Raw genomic sequence first — 23,094 nt, 5'->3', positions numbered from 1 at the left:
AAGGGTTAGGGTGGCAGAGTCTTGGGGGACCCCCATAGTAGGGGTCTGGGAGTCCCCATTTAGATCAACGATAGGGAGCGACCACAAAACAAAGGGGAAATGGGGAGGGCAGCGTCGCTCTAATCCGATTAGCTAAATGCAATTCCTCCTCCAAAATCAATGTCATCTGCTACTGCAGTTCTGGCCGTGCGGTTTCGCTCTTTTTCACATTATCGTCCTTTCTCACTTCTTGTTAAAACATTTTTCTTCTCAGTTTTCTCCTGCACACTCAATCCAGATATAAATAGACAGTCTTTATCTGTAATTTTTATCTCAAATATAGGAAGACAAGCTGGGGGAGGGGTTCTTCTTGAGGATAACACACTAAAAAGTTATGGGATTTTGGCCATCAGATCCTCATACATTTCACTTTCACATTTAAATACTTATTTGACAATTATAACATAATATACCAAATATATGGATGCTCGACGTTTGTGAAAGACTCGCTGCTTGATTTCACAGACAACATTCGATGTTTTTATCTTGCATTGGATTCTCACCTTCTTCCTTTATCTGCTGGTCAATGCATCTATCTTTAACTATGTCAGGAACAACAGCTCGAGTCTTGTGTGTGTAATGTCTCAATAAGCCCAGTAGGCAAAGACTCTATGGCCATGCTATTTAAATCTGATGTTCAACATTCAATCGTGAACTAACAAGAGCTGAAAATATAGTTTAATTGAGATTTTTAAATAGCTTAACTAATACTTTGTCAAATCTCTTTGCTCATTTCTGCTCATGTTTATCTTAGTGGTAAAATGTCTGACAGGTTTAATGAAGTTTGATAACAGTGGGAGTGTGAAGGGCATTGGGACCTTCACGCTACACTTTCATTCTTTTGGAGATCTCCTTTTTCTCAAACTGATTTGTGTGCAGAGATGGACGAGGGGCACCTTGGTTGGGGTGCGAGAGCTGAGAGCGGGAGGGTTGTTGTGTCAGCATGCCCACCTGCAGGAACATCTGTCTATTCACAGAGACGCACATGCACACACAAACTTACTTGCTAATGACTGACGTGCGTGCATGCGCACGCGCACTCACACATCTTTTTTAAATCTTATCTTCCCCACAAACCGTTATTACATTTCACTGTTATATTAATTTTCACTACAAAATAAAATAAGACAAAAAATAAAATAAAATAAACGATATGTGCTGGTTATGCCCAAGTTGGTATAGTTATTCGGATTCCTAATATACTAACAAGAGGAGAAAAACAGGTCTGGTAAGCACAGTTGCTCATCCTACTCCTCATTAAAGAATATTCTATTGAATTGAAATTTAGGAAATATCTTTCATTTTTCTTTGTAGGTAGACACCAATACCTGAGTCATAAATCCTGGAAATGATGAAATCGAACTATGTAACGCATGACATACAAAAATCAAATAAAGCATTAATGCAAAAGGCAGTGGAGCTCTCCACAAGGAGAGATGTGAACGCATTCGTTCAGCTTGAGGCATGTAATCTCCATACACACCAAACACTGACGATTTTACTGTGGTAGACGCGAGGCAAACTCAATCATCAAGTCTTTGTAAAAGGGAAATGTGCAAATATGTATTTGTAAATGTATATATGCACTTATCAAGAGGCTCCCGGTGGGCTGCTTGTATTTATGAGGCCTTGTTTCTCTGATTGTTTTCACACAGTTCCGATGAATATTCAATGGGCTCGGAGAGAAGGGCTTGCTCGAGCCCAAGAGAGAAGGAGGGCAAAGAGAAAATGTGCCTGGTAACTCACATTCACTCAAATACAGACACACACGCACACGCAGACACAGACACAGGCACACACACACACACACACACACACACACACACACACACACACACACACACACACACACACACACACACACACACACACACACACACACAGCAGCAGTGGGAGGAGAGAGCAACAGTGACAAACAGCTTCGGTGCTACAAAGGTGGCAGGAAATCTATCAAACGGGACAATAAAATTGCAATTGAGTTTCTTTAGCTTTTTTTTTATATAGCAGATACATGTATCTTGGTGGCTAGCATCCACTGCAGCTATCCCATTCATAGGCGGGTCACTGCACTGTGGCTGCATGTGTGTGTGTGTGTGTGTGTGTGTGTGTGTGTGTGTGTGTGTGTGTGTGTGTGTGTGTGTGTGTGTGTGTGTGTGTGTGTGTGTGTGTGTGTGTGTGTGTGTGTGTGTGTGTGTGTGTTACATCTCACAAGTGCATGGGTTTATTCACACATAGTGTGTGCAGGAAATTCTACTGGACGCCATTGTAACTGCAGCCAAGAAGAAACAGCATTAATCTTGTGCAATTATAAGAAAAAAGGCAATCAAAGCCAGCCGTGTGCAAAGAACTATTTCTGCACAACAACGGACTGGATATTAGTTATGTCACAAAATGAGACAGAAACACTGCAGCTCTAATCCTACATAGAAAGGATGTTGTTCATAAATAGCCAACAGCTTTGAATATTAACACATTTACTTTCACTTTTTGTTTTGCCTGTGTCAAACAGAATATTTCTTCATGAATGTTTCAACAATGATGCAATGACAGTACAATACAGTAAAGCATGCAGCAGCATCTGCTCTTGTACATGCACATTACATTTTTGTTGAGTAAATCTTTCTTCTTGTATCTTTATCTTTGTATTCTACAGTGTTCAGAGGTGTGGAGAGGCGTTGGGAGTTTAGAACACCCCACATACAACACACAGTCCTGCTAATTGCTTCCTTTATAGGCCTCAACTCCCAGACAGTCTGTCTGTGCCCCCTGTTGGACGCCAGCACTCACAGCAGCCCACATTATAGTGAAGCATCTCATATCACAAGCACTTCTTTAACTCAACTATCAATCTGCCAGGCTTAAAAAAGAACCAGACCACAATCTGACACCAGCCTCAATTACTTCACTGCTCTGGACCAGAGTAGCGTAATGTGATATCAACACTGAATTTCTAAAGCAGTATTTTGAATTCAGCTTTTGGAAATCAGAAGTGCCAGAAGTTTATTTTTATCTGTGCAACGTGAAGGAAAGAGACTTTATACATAAATAAAGAGAGGAAAGGCCAAAGGGATCCATTCCCATTGGTATATACTGCAACCAGCTTTTAAATTATAATCACTACAGCGCTTCCACTGCTTAATCTGATCGGCACTGAGAGGCAAGGTTCAATTACTGTGCTACCCTACGCTGCAAGTTAGAGGGTTAGACGATAATGCTCTCTAATTTCTTGTTTGATGAATTGTATTTTGTCAGATTGAAACTAAACAAATGGGTGACAGCTGATATCAGACTGAATATTGCTGTCCATTTGGCTGAAATCAAACTAAGAAGGAGGGTTAAGGTTACAGTTATGGTAAATGTTTAAGCAGAAAATACTGAAGCAGGTTTTTTTTTTTTTTTTTAAAGAGAAACAGGTCATTAAGAATTTATAGAAATGGGGAAAAAAAAGAAAGAGGAAATAGTGAAAGATTCAAAGCGAAAAATAAACTAATCTGTTTAACTGTGTGTGTGCGTGCGTGTGTGTGTGCGTGCGTGCGTGCGTGCGTCTGTCTGTGTCCATTGCCAGGACATAATGAGTGCTCTGACCTTGGAGTGGGTGATGGACAGGGTGTCCACCCAGACGCGCCAGCCACCCCACTCGTATTTGATGGCGTGGTAGAGTAGGATGCGGAAGATGGCGTACACCATTTCTGTGATTTTCTGCTCCTCTGTGTTGCGCGGGTTGATGAAGCACAGAGAGAGCATCCACTCCTGCCACACCGAGCACTGCAGCAGGCTCCTGAAACAACCGAGCGCACAGCGATGAGAAGGTGCTGAATGTGAATCCCACTGGCGTATAAACACCATGTGGCCTGGTGTGTGATGTACTTCTCTATCCCGTGAAGCGGTCGTATTCTTACCTGCGGTTCTCTTTGCTGTTATTGAACAGTTTGATCATGTCTGACAGAAAGGCCCGGCGCACCTCCATGCTCTCGGGGGACGGGGGAGAGTTCTTCAGCAGAGCAGCTATTACCTTCAGGATCTCTGAAGACAACCAGAAAAATATCCAGTCTGAGATAAAAACATGTTTATGAAGCTGAAAAATAACATTGTCTGAAAATATCAAAACACTATGTCGGCTTTGTCCATTTTATGGTATAATACATTACGGCAAACTGTATTTTCCAAGTCTTATAAAATGTCTGAATTTGGGAACATCCAGCGTTCTGTTTGGATATAAAACGTCTCGGTCGCAGGAGGGGAAACTGCACAAATCAACAACGATATCATACATTGGTCTCAACATGTGCAAATCATTGTGTCACAAACTATCTGAACTCCCGGCTGTACACACCTGAAGATCTGCGCCTGTGGTAAGAAAAACAGAACGAAGTAGAATAAAAAGTCTGGGGCCATTGATCTTTATCATACTGTAATGGCTTTGGTATCATTTCAAACCAGAGAGCCAGAGTCGCAAGCCCCTCCTGGAAGGCTTGGTTTCGGTTAAACCAAAGAGACTGACTGTTTAGATGAATTATCTAGACAATGTCAGTGTCCATTTGCTATGAGTCGAGAGACGGTGGAGCTTGGATTTCACTTGTCTCTTCAGACCTTGGCGCTAACCGATGCCCCTTTGCCCCGGTAGACAGTTGTGTTGTTTCTACGCCTTAGTCACTCAAATTATGAGTCGCTGAACCTTTACCGCCAGAAAATTACCCCAGCATGTACCAGGAATGAGGACGGAGGGATGGCGTATTCCCCTCTTTTTTCCATTTGCTCTTGGTTCTTTTCCCTTGAGTTAATTTGAGGGAAACGGTACTTCCTCGGTTTGTTTGATTGGCTCTGACGTTACTAAAGACTGCAATCAGGGGGCCATTTTGGGAGTTTGTCGCAGATTAAATCAAGAGAATACACGGCAAAGGAGAAACAGACCACCTCTCTGTGTTCCACAGACTATGCTCACATGCACAAACCCATACAAGGTTTCTATGATATATACCGCCTGTCTAGGATGGTTGGGTCTGAGAGTTTTTAACACAATAAAGGCCGAAGATAATCAATGTGTGACTACAGCAGGACCTTGTCAGATTAAGGCTGGTTGGAAGTAAACCTTGGTTGTGATTATACCAAGTGCTTGGATTTCTAACTGATTAAAGCTGTTTTGCACGTGTGTGCGTAAAAGTGCATGTATAGAAGCAGAAAGTATAGAAACATAAAGAGAGGGGGATGTTTTATTTTCTCAGTTGAAATGAATACTTAGGATTTCAACATATGAGAATATTTTGTGAGCTGACGTGAAATTGGAGGTAAGTTACGGCCTGCATGGGAACAGTGATCAAAGCCATTATTTCAGCTTGTTATGTTGCCTTTTGTAAAAAAAAAAAAAAATTTTAAATGAGCATGCACTGGGAGAAAAAAATGAATGAATATATATAGCCTACAAGTTAGGAGTATAGGTTGATATAGTATGTATTAATTTATACTCGATCCAATGCTTGGATGTGTATATTCAATTATAACTTGGTGATTTATGACTGATCATAAATAATAGCTTAGTAGTAATAGTTACTAATTATATGTTATTATATACACAATAGTAATATAGTACACAGGCTTTTGTAAAATAAATGATATTAAAATAATACATTGAATTATGAAATACTTACTTTGCAACAGACAAATAAATATTAATCATTAACTTTAAAATGTTTAAGAAAATGTATTAAAATAGGTTAAAATTGGTTGATCAAATTATTTATACAACATTCATTTTTAACAAACAGAATATTAATCAATTATTACATGTATTATTCCGTCATATGTAAATCAATCCTGGTGAAAAATTATACGGAAGCTTAATAAAAACTAGCAGATGTGCGAGTGTTTGCACCATCCTCGTGTTAAGTTTACATCTGAGGTTCAGTAGCATGAAAATACACTCAGCCTGCAAAATTTATGTCGTTCATTTGTTTGACGGTATATAGCGATCGCACAGTTCCACGGGGAATATCCTGCTGCAGTATGGAGCTGTAGGTATGTAGAGGGTGCGCGGCGGCAGATGATTTAGGACAGCAGTGTGGCGCAGAGGAGGCACTTACGTGGGTTGAGGATCTTCACAGTGGAGTCGGGGTCCGGATGCTGTTTATGGATCACTTGAGTGCAGATCTGCTCAGTAAGAATCTACCGAGGGACAGAGAGGGAGTTCAAGTCATAAATGTCTACATAAGTCTTGACAATAACAGAGAAACAAAACACAGAGCGATGTATACGTTTCACGATCACATTTCTGAATAATAGTCAAATCAAGTTTCTGTAGGTGGTCAGCCAATCTATTATTTCATGTAAATCACTACATTTTCATATCATATAGAATAATTTGACAGTGATTAGCTAATGAGGCACAAAGTCAACCCAGAAACATACTGTAAACAAATGAGAAATCAACATTGGTATGCCGTTAAACACAGAGGTCGTTACTGTGTTTCATTGTTGTTGTCAATCACTTCAGTCCTGCAAGCAAAAGTCTGGAGTGTGAACGTGGGCAGACTGACCTCGAAGAGCACATTGTATGTTGTCATGGAAAACTGGCTGGAGTGGAGCATCAGGCGTTCAGTGAGCAGGGAGAACAGGCCGTGACTCAGCATGACCTCGGCTTTCCTCCTGAACAGGACGTTAAGAGGTCAAAAGTTTGTCAGTAAACAGACAAACTTTATTAAACCACTTTTGTATCAGTAAACAATACCACGCATTTTATGAACTTGAAAATGATAAACAAAACTGACTGTATATCATTGGCTAGAAATGTCTCCACAGTCATTCTTATTTTAAAAGTAATATTGAATGCTGTTGAAAAGGAAAATAATATATTTTGAGAAATGACATGGGCAAAATGTGGAGTTTCTGATTAATCAAATGTCAGCGATTGAAATAAACAATAGAAATCAGTTGAGTAGCAGCTGACATTTAAGACGGAGGAAATGAAAAAAAGAATCCCTGCTGACGAATTAAGACCTTGTCATCGCTAAAAATTCCTCATCGCTTTCATCTCTGATCATTCATCAGGCTTAAACTTTAGCTAAACTGTGGGCTATTTGCCGGTAGTTTAACAGCCGTCCCCGCATCTGGATCACACGGCTTAAAAACTGTTGCCAAGAAAGGGATGGCGTTGTCTCTTGAACTCCTACATCAGCATTGCATATGCATTACGATGCTAAATTAAATAGCAAAGAGCTTACAATGCAACCTGTATTACCACCCAAAGTAACAATACTGACTGATCATCAGACAAATAGACAGCTTTATAATTATATTATGTATAATAACACAATATATATTGTTTCATTATTATTTAGTTATTTGAGTTGATATCGACAGGCCTGCAGCTAAACACAGCTAAGATGACCAATGTTGAACAATCTGAAAGTAAAATTTTGCCATATAATTAGCATTTTCTGCATGCTACAATATTTTAGAGCATTAAAATATCATTACAAAACATTAAAACGTTTCTTTGAAAAGTGCAAAAATAGAATTGGCAACTACATGTATTTTTTTGAAGGAAGAAGGGTGTGGAATTTAATTAATTATCTTTTTATTTTTCAGTTACTTGTTTTGGTATTTTGCCTTTATTCGCACAGTCAAGAGACAGATATGAAATGTGAGGAGACGACAGGGAACGATATGCAGTAAAAGGTCCCGCCGGCCAGGAATCCAAGTACAGACTCTGACGTTTAGGGCATTGTAGCCCATGTGGTTTTGCACCCTAACTATTCAGTCATCAGATCATCCATATCAACGCAACGCAAAAGATATCAAAATGTACCACTGTTCACTTTCAGTTATTTTATCACTCCATTTATACAAATAAGTGTTTTTTTATATAATTTGACATTTTTTAACACATTTTGGACAATTTTACAAGAATAGCTTGTGTTTGTTTTGTATTTTAGGTACTTACTTTGGTGACAAGTGTTTCAGGAAGTAGCCCATCACTTTGAGTGTCTGGACTCTTATTCCTTCACTTTTTGAGGCCAAAAGCTTGTAAATCACACTGTAGAAGAAAAAAAAAAAAAAGCCAAATTAAATGAAACAACAAGTAAAACAAATATATTTCTATCTTCAAAACAGCTTCAGGTTATTTTTTTTTTTTAATGAAACATAAAACAATGAGTAGTTATATTATCCACAATATGTTGCATAAACCTACAGCGGCACAAAACTAAAACAATTTAAATAATTTCCTCCAACTTTGACCATTGTTACTTTCAGCAAAAGCAATCCATGAGTATACATATATATATATATATATATATATATATATATATATATATATAGGTTTGTTTATTTATTTATTTATATATATATATATATAAAAAAAAGTTGAACATTACCGAATCCCATTTCGCTGATCAAAGGCCTGGACCATGGACCCAGGATGTTCAGACATCAAAGCGACCAACAACTGTAGTACATCCATGAGGTTGTCATCCTGAGGAACATGGAGGAAGAGAGTTGGGGCTACTGTGGTATTCAAAAAGGGCTGACGGAAGCGAGACAGCTTTCACATTTATGCCCTAAATTGTGAGGAATTTATTATTATTACTGTATATTTAAATAAAAATAAATGCAAATACACAATTTGTCTCATCACTCATTGATATTTATATTCCTGCATTGTATAGTAGTGGCAGTAGCAGCAATAATATATGGAATACATCCCAAGCATCTGAATAATTATAAAAAGTCATCTATAACGTGAAGGACCGCCACATGGTCGTGGTTTTTCCAGACAGTGTTGTAACCACCCTTTAGGTTCACTGGGTTACTGACTGATCTCAATGATTCATTTGCTCTGCATCACTGCACTGTAAACAAACTCACTTCTGTCAGGATGTCAAACTGGCAGACTTAAAATAACAAGGAACAGTAATGCTGCCTTTAGCAACCGAAACTGTTTGCTTTTGCTCTACAGAACAGCCGGTTGGGAGACAAAGTGCAGTATAGTAGTATTGTGTTGCCATCTGGTGGTGAGGTCTGTCTTTGCTGGTCCTTCTTTAGTAAACAGCAGTACATATGCACATACCTCGTGCATGGTAAGGAGGTAGTTGAGGATACTCTGCAGCTCGTCTTCCTTCACTCCATGATCCTAAAATAGAATTGCACAGATCATTTCCCCATTGTCTGGACCGGTGGTTTTTATTTCCATCAGCGCAAAGCTTCAAGAAAAGGTACATAACTTGTAATTAAATATGTTCAATCATGCCAAAATAGTAGATTTTGGGGTTAACGTTTAATACTTTATGAAGTTATCTTACACACAAGAAAAGTATTAGATACTAATTCAAGTAAACAGGTAGAAGCACTGTTTGCTCAATTTAGTCTAAGATGAAAATATGATGTAAATAAGGCATTATAATACAGAAAAATAACTGCAACAAAAATCCTCAATAGTGAAACATCTCACAATCAACATCCTGCCAATCTATATCTGAGCTTTATCAGGTTCTACAAGGAGATAAAGAAAAAATTGACATGTTCAAATATTAATTACATTTTTATACGTGCGAGTTTGAAGAAAGAAGAAAAGAAAAAAAAATCAAGTATCCACATGCGTCATTGAGTGCAGAACATTTTATTTACAATCGGACAGATGTAAAGATGGCTAAGGGCTTTAATCACCCAGCTGACATCTAAGGACAACTGTATGTTCTCCAAGAGTTTCATGAGCTCACCTTCATTATCAGCTGCTTGACAAACAAGAGCAGAAAGGCGCGCAAAGAAAGGATCTCTTTCTGGTTTGGCCTTGGACCATCTGAAAACCCAAACAGCACACAGGAGTATGTAAAAGCCAAAAACTATAAGATGATCTGATTTTTGTAAAAGCAAGCGTTTGCACCTAGGTTATCGCTAGATGGAGGTGCAGTGATAATGTAAGAGTGTTAGTGCTGTGTGTGTCTGTAAATTGGTTTCTGTTCACATGATCAAATGTGCTTGGGAAATCTACCTTTACACATTTGAAAGGGGCGCCAGACAAGGATTGCGCGTACCGTGAATCAGTAGTGCATTATGCAGTATTTAAAACGTATTATTGCACAGTGTGTGCATTCTTACCGAGGCCTTTGGGCACGACTCCGCTGCGGTCCTGTGGGTTGATCACCCAGTAGTAGTATTTGAGTGTGTGCATGACCTGGAGCACGGTGCCCACCCTGCGAATGGCGTTGTAGATGGTCACTGTGCTGATGAACTCTGTCGCCAGGTAGGTGTAGAGTGTTAACTGCACCTGCACACGTTAAAGCAAACAAACATAAAACGCATGCATTCAGGATTGGGCACAGTTTGAGTGAAATAAACCAGTTTCAGTGTGTCCCAGCTTTTTGTTCCTGTGAGAAGAAAGTGGATGCTTGGAAGCCCTTGAGGGTTCAGGCAAGCCATTCTCATTTAAATAGCAATCACTGAGTCACAGGTGGAGGGATAACCTTGAACTCTGAGTTGAACTCTGAAGCACTGAAAATAAAATCTAGGGCAAGAGCACAGAACTAGAGTGTGTGTGTGGGGGGTGGGGGTGAACATCAGTGTGCAGTAGTTATTTTGTGTGTCTTTTATCTAAAAATTCATTTTTCCATCTTTATCAATGAAACCAAGTGTAAAATAATGTGGTGCTGTGAGTGTGTATTGATGTTACCTTGGCAGGGGCATGGATCCAGATGGCAGGGTTGAACAGAATGTGGTCAGACAGCTGCTTGAGCAGCAAGATGCCGTTCTGCAAGTTGCTGAGGTATCTGGAAAAGGCCAGTACAATGTCCAGGACGGGCCGCGTCACATGCACCTTGGAAGACTGCAGCGCAAAGGGGGAGACACGAAGTGCCATAAATGGAGGTGAAAAAACTCAGTAGATGTGGACAGCAGAAAGATCAAAAAGTTGCAACATGAGAAGGGGAGGGAAAGGATATATGCAGAGAAAGATGAGGAGGGAGGAGCTCCTCTTCTGCCTAACAAGCACACAAGCCAGCTGTGACCTCCAAATACAGCCCAGGGAAAACAGAGTCTGTCTCATATTAAACGTTGGGTGTTTGTCTGTGTTGTTGTAGTGGAAGGGAATCAAGATCAGCCTTATTACTGAGCTGGAGTTGTTATGAGTGCAGCTAGCGGTACAGGAAGATGGCTCTCTTGAGTATTTCTCTGCCAGCGGAGCCAATTTGCGTTCGTCTCACCTTCTCCAAAGAGTAGCCGATGACAAGAAAGCCTTTGCAGGCCAAGACCTGCTCTTGCATAGCCACCGAGTTCTTCAAGAGCTCCATCACAAAGGACAGCAAAGTGCAGCTGAGAGTCACACAAACAGAAAAACAAAAACGTGACAGAGAGAGGGACAGACTGCAGGTTAGACAGTGACAATAATCTGCTGCTGACAAAGCCCGGACTGTCAAGGCCACATCCTACATGAAATGTGATTGAATGAGGGTGTTGTGTCGCCACTGTGCTGCGAGAACAGATTCCAGTTAGCATCACCTCGAGGGCAGCACAAATGACCACGTTGCAATTTAGAAATGAGAAGACTTCACGGTGACACCGATATTCTCAACCTTTATTTTAACTTCACATAATGTTAATTGAAATCCATAAAATTAAAGTTTGACATTAACATGAACCTAATCGTTTATCTGAGCAAGCAGCTTAGATCTGTGATGTTACACTATGCATGTTTCACACAATCACAATGGCTTCGTGATACAAAGGAGAATCCTCATGATTGTTCTTTGCTCAGAGGACTAGTGTAATGTATGTGTGTGGCGTTACCAGACGGAGGTGTCCAGCTCCTGGTTGGAAGGCTGGCAATAATCCATCTGTGCAAACAGAGGGAAGAGGACCTGCACACCGCCGATAGAGTGTATGCCGCTCTGGACAGAGTGAGTGACCACAGCCTTTACGTCCTACGGACACACATATACACATAAATATTAACTCATTTCACATGTAATAAACTTTGTATCTGGGTGTTGGAAAAAAATTACTCAGAGGCTTGGTTCAAAATCAAACACATCGGACATTTATTCTTGCAAAAAGGAGCAAATACATGCACCCTCAAAGAGAGGTGTCGAGCATTGCTCCCCCAGCAGTGCTCCCCGTCACTCCTCCGTAGGGCAGCTTTTATACAGTGTGACAAACAGTTGACAGTCACCCCCATTCCCTTTGTATCTGCTTTCGTATGGTAATACCAAGTTGGTTGTAGGTCACAAGATAAGGACACAGGGGAGTCGTCAATTAGATGCAGAAAGTAAAACAAAAAAGGAATCACTTGCAAATAAGACAGACAACAGAAGAAACTTTTCAGAGCCTGCTTTACAAGACTTTTCCGGAGCCACAATGCAAACGAGAAAACAAATATTTGTTTCCATCACTGGGTCACAGTCCGAAGCTAACAAAATGCTGATACTACACAACACCACGACAATCTGGTTTTTATCCAGTATAAACTGTAACTGATCCTTTGAATCTTTGATTGATTGTTGTGTGCTCTTTACTTTAACCGTGGTTTTGCCACGACCATATTTTTTGAAGCTTCCATTGATAAATTCAGGACATTGAGGGTTTGAGAAGGTAGAATACAACTCAGGATCAGAAAAACAGTGTGTTAAACATTAGCTTTTTTGTTTTGTTTTGTTTTGCAACAAGGCTCTAGTCAAGAAACTCTGATAAGTCAACATCTGTGTTTTAAATATGAGTACCTGCGTATATGTTGTCCAATATAATTTTTCTTTAAAGAACATAAGACAGAAATTGATGCTTGGTGTAAATTATAAATTATGTTATTTATGTTTTATTATTTGTAGTTATTCATCATTAATAAATTCTTTGTGAAGTTTTACAGTGCAACAATGTCAGTGTGGACAATAAAATGCAAGTAATATCCTTCCTCCATTACATATCTTTGTCACAAGTGTCAACAATGTTTGATAAACACAATTTAGGGATTGCTGCTGCTGCTGCAAAAAGAAAAAGGTGTTTATACACTGTATATACATATAAAGAATATTGGATAATGTATTCTTATTGGATTTTTTTTTTTTTGCTCCTCATTATCAGTATTGGCCCAAAAATCCAATATCAGTCAGGATCCAATCATTTGGTATTCTGTTGAATTAGTTCATGTCTATGTTGTGGTATGTCTTGACAACAAGAGTGGTTTAGAAAAACTTTCCCATTTCTATAGGATTGGAATTTTTGAGCACGGCATAGCAAAGCTGCAAATATAGGTCACATATTCATTCATATTTCAGGAGTGCGTGCGTGCGTGCGTGCGTGCGTGTTGGAGGGAGCAACCGTTTGTGTGGCGTTGGAGCTGTGGCAGCTAAAGCCTTCCCTATAAAGGAAACAAAGCCACTTTCTTTGATGAGAGGGCATGAGAGAAAATTCAATTAGTGCTTGAGAAAAGAAAATTCAACGTGAGTGAAGAAACAGTTTGGTGTGTGTGTGTGTGTGTGTGTGGTGGGTTTAGTGTGTGCATGTATTAGAAGTATTGACATTTCTATAAAAGTTCACCACCTACTCCTTAAAAGAAAAATGCACAACTACTTGTATCAAGTTCCAAACTAAATCTCGCAGAGAAAGCCAATTTTGATTAGACCACCAGGATGGCATTTTTCAGCAGCAGTCTGGCTGGCTCAACACATTTGCAACACTGCCTTAATGAGGCCATTAAAATGAAAAGATGCCAACTGGGCCACTTTCATTATTGTGCAGGAGGAAAGAGAGTAAAGAGTAGTGCACATGGAACAGTGGGAGGGAAGGAGGGAAGGAGCAGGTGTACAGGTGACGGATGAATCTGTAATGACATTGTTTTAACAGCGGTGCTGCGTGGTGACTTCAGGTTAAAGTAAAATAATAGCAGTCCTAAGCAATATCAACTCCAACTCAGGGGGGAATGGCTCTCACATGCCACACAAGCTAAACGGTTACACCGAGGGTATAATTACCTGCAGCATGAGTGCATGGGGTGAGTGGACGAAAATGGAGGCGTTGTCCTTGGGGGAGGACTCAAGGCAGAGCTGGGCATCTGTGGCGCGAGGGTTATAAGTGAAGGCAATACTCGAAGACAGCTTGCCATCATACAGTAAGGTTTTATGATGCTCCGCAAACAACAGGTCACTCTCAGCTTTGTACTTGAATGTGCCCTGAGCAAGAAGACAGAGAAAACATGATAATACAAGATTTAGTGGAAGACAGAGTAAAACGGACATAAAGAAACACGAAAGAAGTGAACTCGTAACCAGTGTTATTATTTAACACGTGTCCTTTTAAATTACAAAAAGTTAAAGGATCGGTAACCAAGACTATGTCACAAGACATAGAAGTATTAACGACCAAACGCTGGTCTGAAGCAAACATGGTGCATCAGTTTAATGAATACTTTGCTTTGTTGCTGATGTTTAAAGCTAAATGGCACATTTTTCATATCATAGTGGCCTCAAGCTTCAGCAAGGACAGCAGACCTTGGAGTGTTACATGAGGGGTGGAGGCAAAACGGTCCTATGATAATAATATCACCATATTTCAGGGTATTTCTGCAATAACGATACATTTTTGACAATGACAAAAGAGACAATGGCAACAAAATAAGAGCTATAGTTTTATATTCCAACATAAACGTAACAGTTTGTCTCTAAGTACTCAGTAAAAACTAAAAGATTACTGAGGTTTGTTGTTCATCAGATTTTTAGTAAGCAAATCGCTTCCAAATACTCATATTAATATTATCGTGAACAATACAATAAGGCACAGCCAGAGTGCCACAATTATGACGACATTTTGTTTGGTTGTTATTTGTTGCTGATGTCATCCAGCTCTAAGTAGAAATTTTGCTGAATGCCAAAGTAACTTGAGCACAAACTATTTACTTTATCGGCATTTTTCAACTAAATGAGTTAGGACTTTACAAGATTATTAACATTTCTCTTCAAAAACTACAGCAAATGTATCAATGCCTACAGTTTACAATGCTCCAAGGTGTTCAAAAATAAGACATTTAACTGAAAATCATTCGATTTTAGGTAAAAACTAGAAAAAAGAAAAGTTTTTTATTATTATACAACATTTGCCTGAGTACATTTTTATACGTTTATACTGCATTTGCCTATTGAGCAGACATCTCAGGTTTTCTGCTTTAATACCTGATAGCCTGGACCCAGCTGATAGATAGCCAGGATCTGAGCAGCACTGAGAGCTTCTCCAAAAAGGTAAACTGCCCCCATCTGTCCACAGAACACACGGTTGGCATCTGCAGTCTCAGACGATCCCAGGAAACACTTGTCAAACGTCTACAGCAGGAGGACGCATGGAGGGGAGGAGAGGAAGGAAATAAGGAATGGAGACAGGAAAGATGGATAAACAAGACCAAAAATAGCAAGAAAGAACAGACGGGAAAGTCACAATCGTGTTAACATTTGCTATAAATGGAAACACACAGCCTCAAACTATGAGCACACTGACGAGCTAACTTGATAATCTTCCTTAATCTTCCTCTGGTTCATGGTCAGCGCTGAGTGATGAGACCACGTCTCAATCAAGAAGCTAATTTGCTTTTTGACACATCTCGAGGATTATGCTACACTGTGAAGGCATTTTCACTCCAAAAGAAATGTTACTGAATAATCTCATATCTCAGCATGACAGAAAGCAATCCTGCGGACTGAGACAGAGTTCAGACAGTGATGCGTGAGTGGGGTAGGGATATTCAGTCACATTTCAAGGTACTCTCAATACAAAAAGATGGAGAGAACATTTTCACCTCCGAGCCCTCTGAAAGCATGGACTGAGATTAGATGTATCTGAGAGCTGGAGAGGAATGACAGCGAAGGTCGTTTTTATTTTTTTGTAAAGAAATAGAAATTTGAAAGAAACCCTGTTATGCTCACCCCACATGTCAAACCCAAAAATATTGTGGAAGTACACAGGTGGAATTACAACTATAAATCTTGCCAGAGGGGTCACGCAGTAATACTCGTGAGTTGTAAATACACACAGAAGACACTCGTACATAAAAATGGCCAAGACGAAAGACTACTTACTTGCTTTATTATTAAGAGTCAGATTAGACGATTGATACTGCTCTAATATCTGTACGATAAATTTGAAACTATGGCCAGCAGGCCATACTGGAAACGGTAGAAAACATGTCGCCTGGCTCTGAAAGGGAAGAAAATCCAACCAGCAGTACTTCTAAAGCTAAATTAACATGTTATATGTTTGCTTAGTCGCTGCAAAACCCAAGTGGAACAATGATTTTTGAAGCAAATTGTTGTGGCTGAGCAGAACAGCATCCTAAAAGAGCCATGCTAGCTGCCTCGCCCCGTTTCCAGTCTTTATGCTAAGCTGCGTCAGCCAGCTGTTAACTCTCAGCAAAAAAAAAAAAAGCAAATAATTTGTCTAAATCTGAAACTCGTCTTTTAATTATCCATTAGAATTTGTGCGGAGATAAAATATTACAGCTCCTTATTTGAGCAGCTGCTGCTGGCATATTTTAAAGAACATTTTCAAACAGCACAGAACGTTCTTGAATTGTTGCTACTTACGTCACTGGTGTTGACAAACCAGGCAATGTCTCCGAAGGAAGCCAGTTCTCCGTTCACGAAGCAGCTAATTTCACTGTTTTTCCAGCGGTTGTAGATGTGAACAAGAGTCACCATGTACCACTGAAACAACAAAAAAGAAGCTCAAACCTGCTTCGGTCTACAGTAGTTTTGGAGTATCAATCACATTAAAGATATCAGTAAATCAAGCATTCTGAGAGACCTTTTTGCCAACTTAATTAGCCCAATTCCATCACATTTCAGGACTAACTCCCCTCAAGCTATAATCCCACCTACTTAATGTGTCTTGTTTTTTCCTCAGCTGCACAACCAGTGAAATAAATAACAGGTTATGGTTACCTCCAGACATGAAAGAACATGCATTAAAAATAGAGTGTAAAATCAACTCAAACGAGTTTTCTGGGTCCTCGTGAGGTTTGTTGAGGTGAGGCGGTGCCTTCATGCCCACAGGAGGAAAGAGGAAGTTTCAAATTGTCTAGGGGCAAAGGATCTCTCAGACTGAAATGGTGTTGAGCAAATGCTGTGCCTGGAAGGGACAGAGTATTGGATAATCCTCTTCTCCCATTGCCCTCATTCCTCCATCCTCTAGTTTTGCTTCTCCCCAGAGTCAGGTAAAACGTAACAGTTCACTCTTACGGCAGGGTCTAGATTTATTGTGTGTGTGTGTGTGTGTGTGTGTGTGTGTGTGTGTGTGTGTGTGTGTGTGTGTGTGTGTGTGTGTGTGTGTGTGTGTGTGTGTGTGTGTGTGTGTGTGTGTGTGTGTGTGTGTGTGTGTTTGTGTGTTTGTGTGTTTGTGTGTATGCATGTGATTGATTATGTGTGTGCCAACATGAGATTTCGGTGATCTATTCACAAGGATTTGTCGTTTGATGTGCACGAATAGTTGGTTACAGATCCTTCTATGCTGCTTTGTTTTTGCTCCTTTTCGTACCTTCTGTGGTTTGAAGTCGTACTTTACACAGTGCTGGAATCCTTTCCCCTTCGATTTTAATGAGGTCACTATCAAACAGCCGCCCACGAAGTGTGCAGAGTAACCCAGGCCTTTGCTGGTACGGAAACTGAAAAGAAATGAACACACAAACATCCAGCTTTACTTTCTGAGTGAGGCTACATCTTAAAGGCAACATGGTTAAAGTATCCAGTAAATCCTAAAGTCTTTAGACATCTCAAAAGGATTAAGACAGCAAACAATCATTTCTCAACTTCACCGTATCTTCCCATCATTCTAAGTGTCCCAGTGAGAAGGGGCCCCTGCATGTGATTTAGTGACTTAATCTCTTTTTATAAAAGGGCGTGCAGCTGAAGAGGAGCTTTTATTACAAATTCTCTCGAGCAGCTTGTCGGCTGCCCAGCTTGGTTTTCATTTTCACAAACCGATCCCTGTTATATAAATTAGATTTTGGCAGCACTTAATTATTGGTTGAAAATAAGATGATCAGATGGCTGGTTTTTACTCGCTCCTTGGAGGGCAAGCAAAGGATGAAGAGACAGGAAGAAGCACAACCATTTTTTTTTGTGGCTGGAGGCTTCAACTTTCACATAATACTTAATTTCATGTCAACACTCTCATCCACAACATTAATTTCATCCAGCTGTATAATTACAACGTTCATTCAACCCCCCTCTATTTGTACGATTAACACTAAAAATGTGCACTACTGACTTTAAGAAAGTAGCCCTTTGATTTTGTTTGAACCCGCTACAGATGGAATATACAAACAATTAAATGGCAACCAAAGAGCACAAGTGTTCCTGTGTTACCTACCAGTACAAGTAAGGCTTGTCTTTGTCTACATTGATGTTGTTGAGAGGATCCATGCGGAGCCACGTGTGGAATGTAAATCCATTCTGGTATGGCCATTTTGCTATGGGGGGCAGAGCTATAGCCTGTTAACAGAGAAAAACAGCATGACAGTGAGATGTGGGTCCTGACCACCTGTGGAATGAAATGATCCACTGAGCCATTTTAAATACATTGCTGGTACAGTCTGAAAGTCATGTCACTAGCCCACAAATTTTTTTTTTTTTTTAAATAATGCCAATAATATTGTTTTGTATGTGCATGCTTTGGTTATCCCACACCTTCCTATTTAATTAGCAGAGCAACACAAGAGTCAGGAAGTATTTTCAAACGCACTGCTGACAAGCACATCCAAGTGTGAATAAAGTTCAGATCAACTAAATCAGATCCAAACCCACAAGGCAGCATTCTGCATTCATATATGCGCCTTCATGTGAAGGGAGGAGGCAATGCATACAGAAGCTGGCAACCACACACATAGACACACACAATGTTGACTAAATAATGCAACAGTGGGGCACGGATTCACACACACGGAGGCACAACTTCCTGTAGGCTACACACTTGATGTAATGAAAAGTTCATTCCGTTTTAGTTTCAATGGTCCATTTGTCCCTCAATCCAACACACACATATCTCAGGATTGATTATGAGCTGTTTAGTCCCAAAGACATTATCACTGCTCAGAATACAGAGTAACTGAGATGGATTAGGATGTGATGGAATCATCCAGAGATGATCACACTACTATGATACACTGTACTTTGTGGCAGGAAGCAATAAAAAATAAAAAAAAACAGCAGTGCAACTTTCAGTACATGTGGTAACGTTGCATGCATGAGCACAACTCTGCTTTTATCAAGTTATAGTGCAACGAGACCTCAAACTGGATCGTGTCATTCAAAGTAGAAAGCAGAGAAAATTAACAATGTAAATGACAAGAATGAACAATATTTTTATCTGAATATTTTTCCTCTAGTGATGTTGTGTGACATCACATACAATAATCCTCATAATATCTGATCCTGTCCTCCTGTGTATTTCATGCATGTTTGACCAATGATTGCACTGACTAAAACCATGTGTCATCTCATCATCAAAGACAAGAAAAGAAGACAAGTGTGCAGCTTGACTGCCCATGATACAATGACAAACAGGGAGGCGGAGGTTTTGAATAAACTAATGGGCAGGCAAGGTACAGACAAAATGGTCAGGGCATGATTTGAATACTTCAAAGCTGAACAAAAATGACAACACGAGAAATTTACTTCGACACACAATAACAAAGCAACTTTTAAGAACACATGCTGCTGTAATCAAAAAGCATGCCGTTACAGCCCTATATTTGTAAATACTTTATAACATTTCAGTAAAAGAACAGTGGCTTTCAAGCCTTGAAACGGATCCGAGTCACAACAGTAGTATAAGAAATAACTAAGGGAAAAATTAAATGGGACATTGAATGGTTCCCCCACGGAAAGCAGATTAGGAAGCACTTAGTGTGAAAGGGTCTCAAAGATCTGAAGTCCTCTCTTTCTTCCCATCATTAGAGGAAAATATTTCTCAATGATGGTAGAAAATAGGACTTTGGGGAGCAGTCACGGTTTAATAATTCTGGTGGCTCACTATTGATTCATTCATTTCTAGTAGGAGACTTATCATGTAGTCATCAAAATGGTCGTCCACTCTTCACGAAAGAAAATTCAATTCATACCAATCAGCTCATTATCCACGTGTTTGTGTCAGTGGGGTGAAGTCGTGGCATCATGTTGTGTACTCACAGCTGCATTTTTCCCTGGAAAGCTGAAGAAAGAGTCGGGGCCGTTCCGGTGAGCCATGTACTTCAGCACTGACAGCAGCTTTACTGCGTGACGAGGCTGAGAAAAATAAATAAATAAATAAACACATGAATGATTTTAGGCAGCTGATACAGTATCAATGTCCAAACAGGCATTCACACACACACAAACATGTGAACACTAGTTACACACTTACAGTTGATACATGCAGCCTTGACCGATTAAAAGCACCTGCTTGTTCTAAATTTATCTAAACTCATAGACCTCTAAGACTGACATCTAGAGAGATTTGCACAACAGAGTACTTCATTTAGAGTCTCAATGATCACCTTATATATGTATTTCTTTCAGTACAACTATTCAAAATGTGTTGATGTAGCACACTCATTGTGAAGGTTAAAACTTCCTGCTTTTAACAAGGTGTATGTGTTTAATACCACAACGGATAGTCAAATTTATGCACAAAGTCCCTGGTGTCTCTTCAGATATAAAAAAAACAGAGTGGAGCTGTGGCAGGAGTTACTTGACAGCGGGAGAGTGAGGTGGAATTTAGATGCACTAAAGGATCTTGCCCTATTTCCGTGACTTGATTAGTGTCAGTGATCAATGGGTTACTCTCCTTCTCGTTTCATCTGTCATGCCTTCTGTGCCACTGGTTCTGCCTGGATGTGCTAACTTATCTTCCCCACATGTATCATAAATCTTAAGTTCATTGTGGACATTCCCATATGCAGGAGCTGCATGCAGCTCAGCCAGGCTATTTTAAACAACTAATGTTCTCCAACTGTGTCAACACTCAGTGTTTTGACTTGCACTGTTTCAATGTAAAAAAAAGTAACCTAAATTCAGAATCTGTGTGTAATGTTGTGAACCACTTAATATCTGCTCTGGATCCAAGACCAGTGAGGAGCTCTCGTCTGGTTTCACATGATTTATCTTGTCTATGTGACGAGGGCATTGCCTATGGGATGGCTGCAGTTGAAGTGTTGCTAGCACATTCCTCACGTGGGTACCAGACAACCAAGACAGATCACCGTGGTATGACTCTGACTCACCCACTGGCCTCGCTCCCCTTGGAGCTTGCTGAAAAAAAGCTTCAGCTCCTTCACAGTGATGCTGTAGCTGGCGAGCACACCCAACATGTCCACCAACAGATCTGCAAGACACAGCAGAGGCCAGAGGTTACACGCGGAAACATAAACAGGGCATGTAAAAAAACAAAAAAACTGACAAAATAAATATAATCATTCAAGAGGTTTTCCATGATTTCAAACATGATCAAAGCGCATAGTTATAATCTTGGCCCTTATTTATTTTTTATTTTTTTCAGTGATGCCAAAGCTACAAGAAGCAAAGCAGCTAAGACGTATTTAAAGGAAAAGTAGGGTGAACAGGCCCCAAGTTAAAAAAAAACCTAGAGACTTAAAATAGACAGGACACTCTGGGAGACCCAGCTACTGTGCAGCGTCTTTCATTAGTTAGTACTGAGGAACGATGAGCCATAGTGTGACAGATCTGTGACTGGTGTGCCTTTTAGTTAATGATTTAAAATGGTTTAATTTTTCAAATATTTGAAAAAGATGAGTGGCAGTAATATCTGGCAGGTCTTTTTCCACATCATATCAAAGCTCAGCTTTTTAGTTTTGTAAAACTAAATTTGTTATTTCATAAGAGAACAGATTGTCTTCAAAATATAACTAATAAAAAGGGATTTAAGACCAACCTTTAAGGTATTTTAATGTGTACATGTAGACCAATAGAAAAAAGCAGATCACCTCTACTTAAATAACGTAGTTTTTCTACTACAGCGAGCGGTATAATGACCATTTCTTTAAGCTGCCTAGTTAATGCTGGACTGCATCATCGCTTGACTGCATAAACACCATCAGCCAGGCCTGTTCTAGCTGGCAAAAGTTCACTGAGCCGAACACTGTAGGATTAATTCATACTAATTTGCAGATGGGCAGCAGACTCAACTGAGACTTGGGGGGGACTCTGCATGACGACTGGGCCCTCACTCGGGGTACTATATCAGTGTCTACGACACTGGATGAGGAAACCGGGAGGTTATTGTGTGGAAGAAAAATTGTAGAGTTGGTTATTGTATTTGCAATACTCTACGGACACATGGAGTTGGAACGTATTGTTTGCTCCCCTCCATGCAGAGGTCAAAGCAAAGCTTCAGCAACGACATCTCTTCTGGACGTGGTAGGGGTTCATTTTCTTGTCAAGCACAACTCAGCAGCACTTGTTGTAATAGGCTCCTAGAGCTGGACATTTTTTAATTTTTTTTACTGCAGCATAACCCAGCTGCTTTTAACTTTTCAATATCCCCTCCCCTCCCCCCCCCCAAAAAAAATGGCTTCAGATACATTTGATTTGTTTGATTTTGTCTTCAAGAAACAAAATAAAGAACACATTTTCAATGCGGAACGGCTCCCAGTACCTGCGATCATGCTGTCGGTGGTGGATATACGATGGAGCACCTGCTGGATGAGCCCCATGTCAGTGCACGCCTGCAGATTGCGGACGCTCTTCTTCAGGATGGCGGTGAAGATGCTCCAGATCTCGGCCTGACAGGTGGGCTCACACTTGTCCAACAGCTCCACCATGCAAACAATGCTCTCTGGTTCCTGGATGATGAAGTTCATCTCCAGGTCAAACTGGCCGCCGACCAGCTGGAAGATAGAAACAAAGAGAGATGACGGTGGGTGTGGGGGGAGACAAGAAGTATCTGAATCAGCTTTATTTGCCAGGTTGGGTTTATATATCCAAAGAATTTTGACTTGTTCTCAAGGTACACAGACAGACCCAGACATGAATAGACAGATGGATAAATAGAGCTTTAAAGGTTCATAAATTTGTGTCCACATGGTGACAGTATTTGTGTGCA

At 40.1% G+C, this 23,094-nt stretch overlaps 1 protein-coding gene across 4 annotated transcripts in view; it reads right to left on the bottom strand.

Moving 5' to 3' along the window:
• Positions 1–23,094, bottom strand: part of lrba (LPS-responsive vesicle trafficking, beach and anchor containing) — a 190,191-nt gene that overhangs the window by 140,876 nt on the left and 26,221 nt on the right. For all 4 annotated transcript variants that reach the window (XM_069689264.1, XM_069689263.1, XM_069689266.1 and 1 more), the window contains exons 2-21: positions 22,648–22,879; positions 21,257–21,357; positions 20,184–20,279; positions 18,367–18,488; positions 17,533–17,659; positions 16,584–16,703; positions 15,183–15,329; positions 13,989–14,186; positions 11,812–11,945; positions 11,229–11,337; positions 10,700–10,852; positions 10,129–10,297; positions 9,750–9,829; positions 9,101–9,163; positions 8,409–8,506; positions 7,976–8,068; positions 6,570–6,678; positions 6,117–6,198; positions 3,939–4,062; positions 3,625–3,817 (exon numbers count right to left, since the gene is read on the bottom strand). In XM_069689264.1, the coding sequence (XP_069545365.1) occupies positions 3,625–3,817; positions 3,939–4,062; positions 6,117–6,198; positions 6,570–6,678; positions 7,976–8,068; positions 8,409–8,506; positions 9,101–9,163; positions 9,750–9,829; positions 10,129–10,297; positions 10,700–10,852; positions 11,229–11,337; positions 11,812–11,945; positions 13,989–14,186; positions 15,183–15,329; positions 16,584–16,703; positions 17,533–17,659; positions 18,367–18,488; positions 20,184–20,279; positions 21,257–21,357; positions 22,648–22,879 (2,550 nt within the window). The remainder of the gene's footprint in view (positions 1–3,624; positions 3,818–3,938; positions 4,063–6,116; positions 6,199–6,569; positions 6,679–7,975; positions 8,069–8,408; positions 8,507–9,100; positions 9,164–9,749; positions 9,830–10,128; positions 10,298–10,699; positions 10,853–11,228; positions 11,338–11,811; positions 11,946–13,988; positions 14,187–15,182; positions 15,330–16,583; positions 16,704–17,532; positions 17,660–18,366; positions 18,489–20,183; positions 20,280–21,256; positions 21,358–22,647; positions 22,880–23,094) is intronic.

The sequence above is a fragment of the Brachyistius frenatus genome, unplaced genomic scaffold, assembly GCF_029030835.1.
Source record: "Brachyistius frenatus isolate BFR_SWC_R1_liver_20210118 unplaced genomic scaffold, ASM2903083v1 Contig_7, whole genome shotgun sequence".
Classification (NCBI taxonomy): Eukaryota; Metazoa; Chordata; class Actinopteri; family Embiotocidae; genus Brachyistius; species Brachyistius frenatus.
Note: the sequence above shows the minus strand (reverse complement) of the source record. Positions and strands in the feature narration are given on the sequence as shown.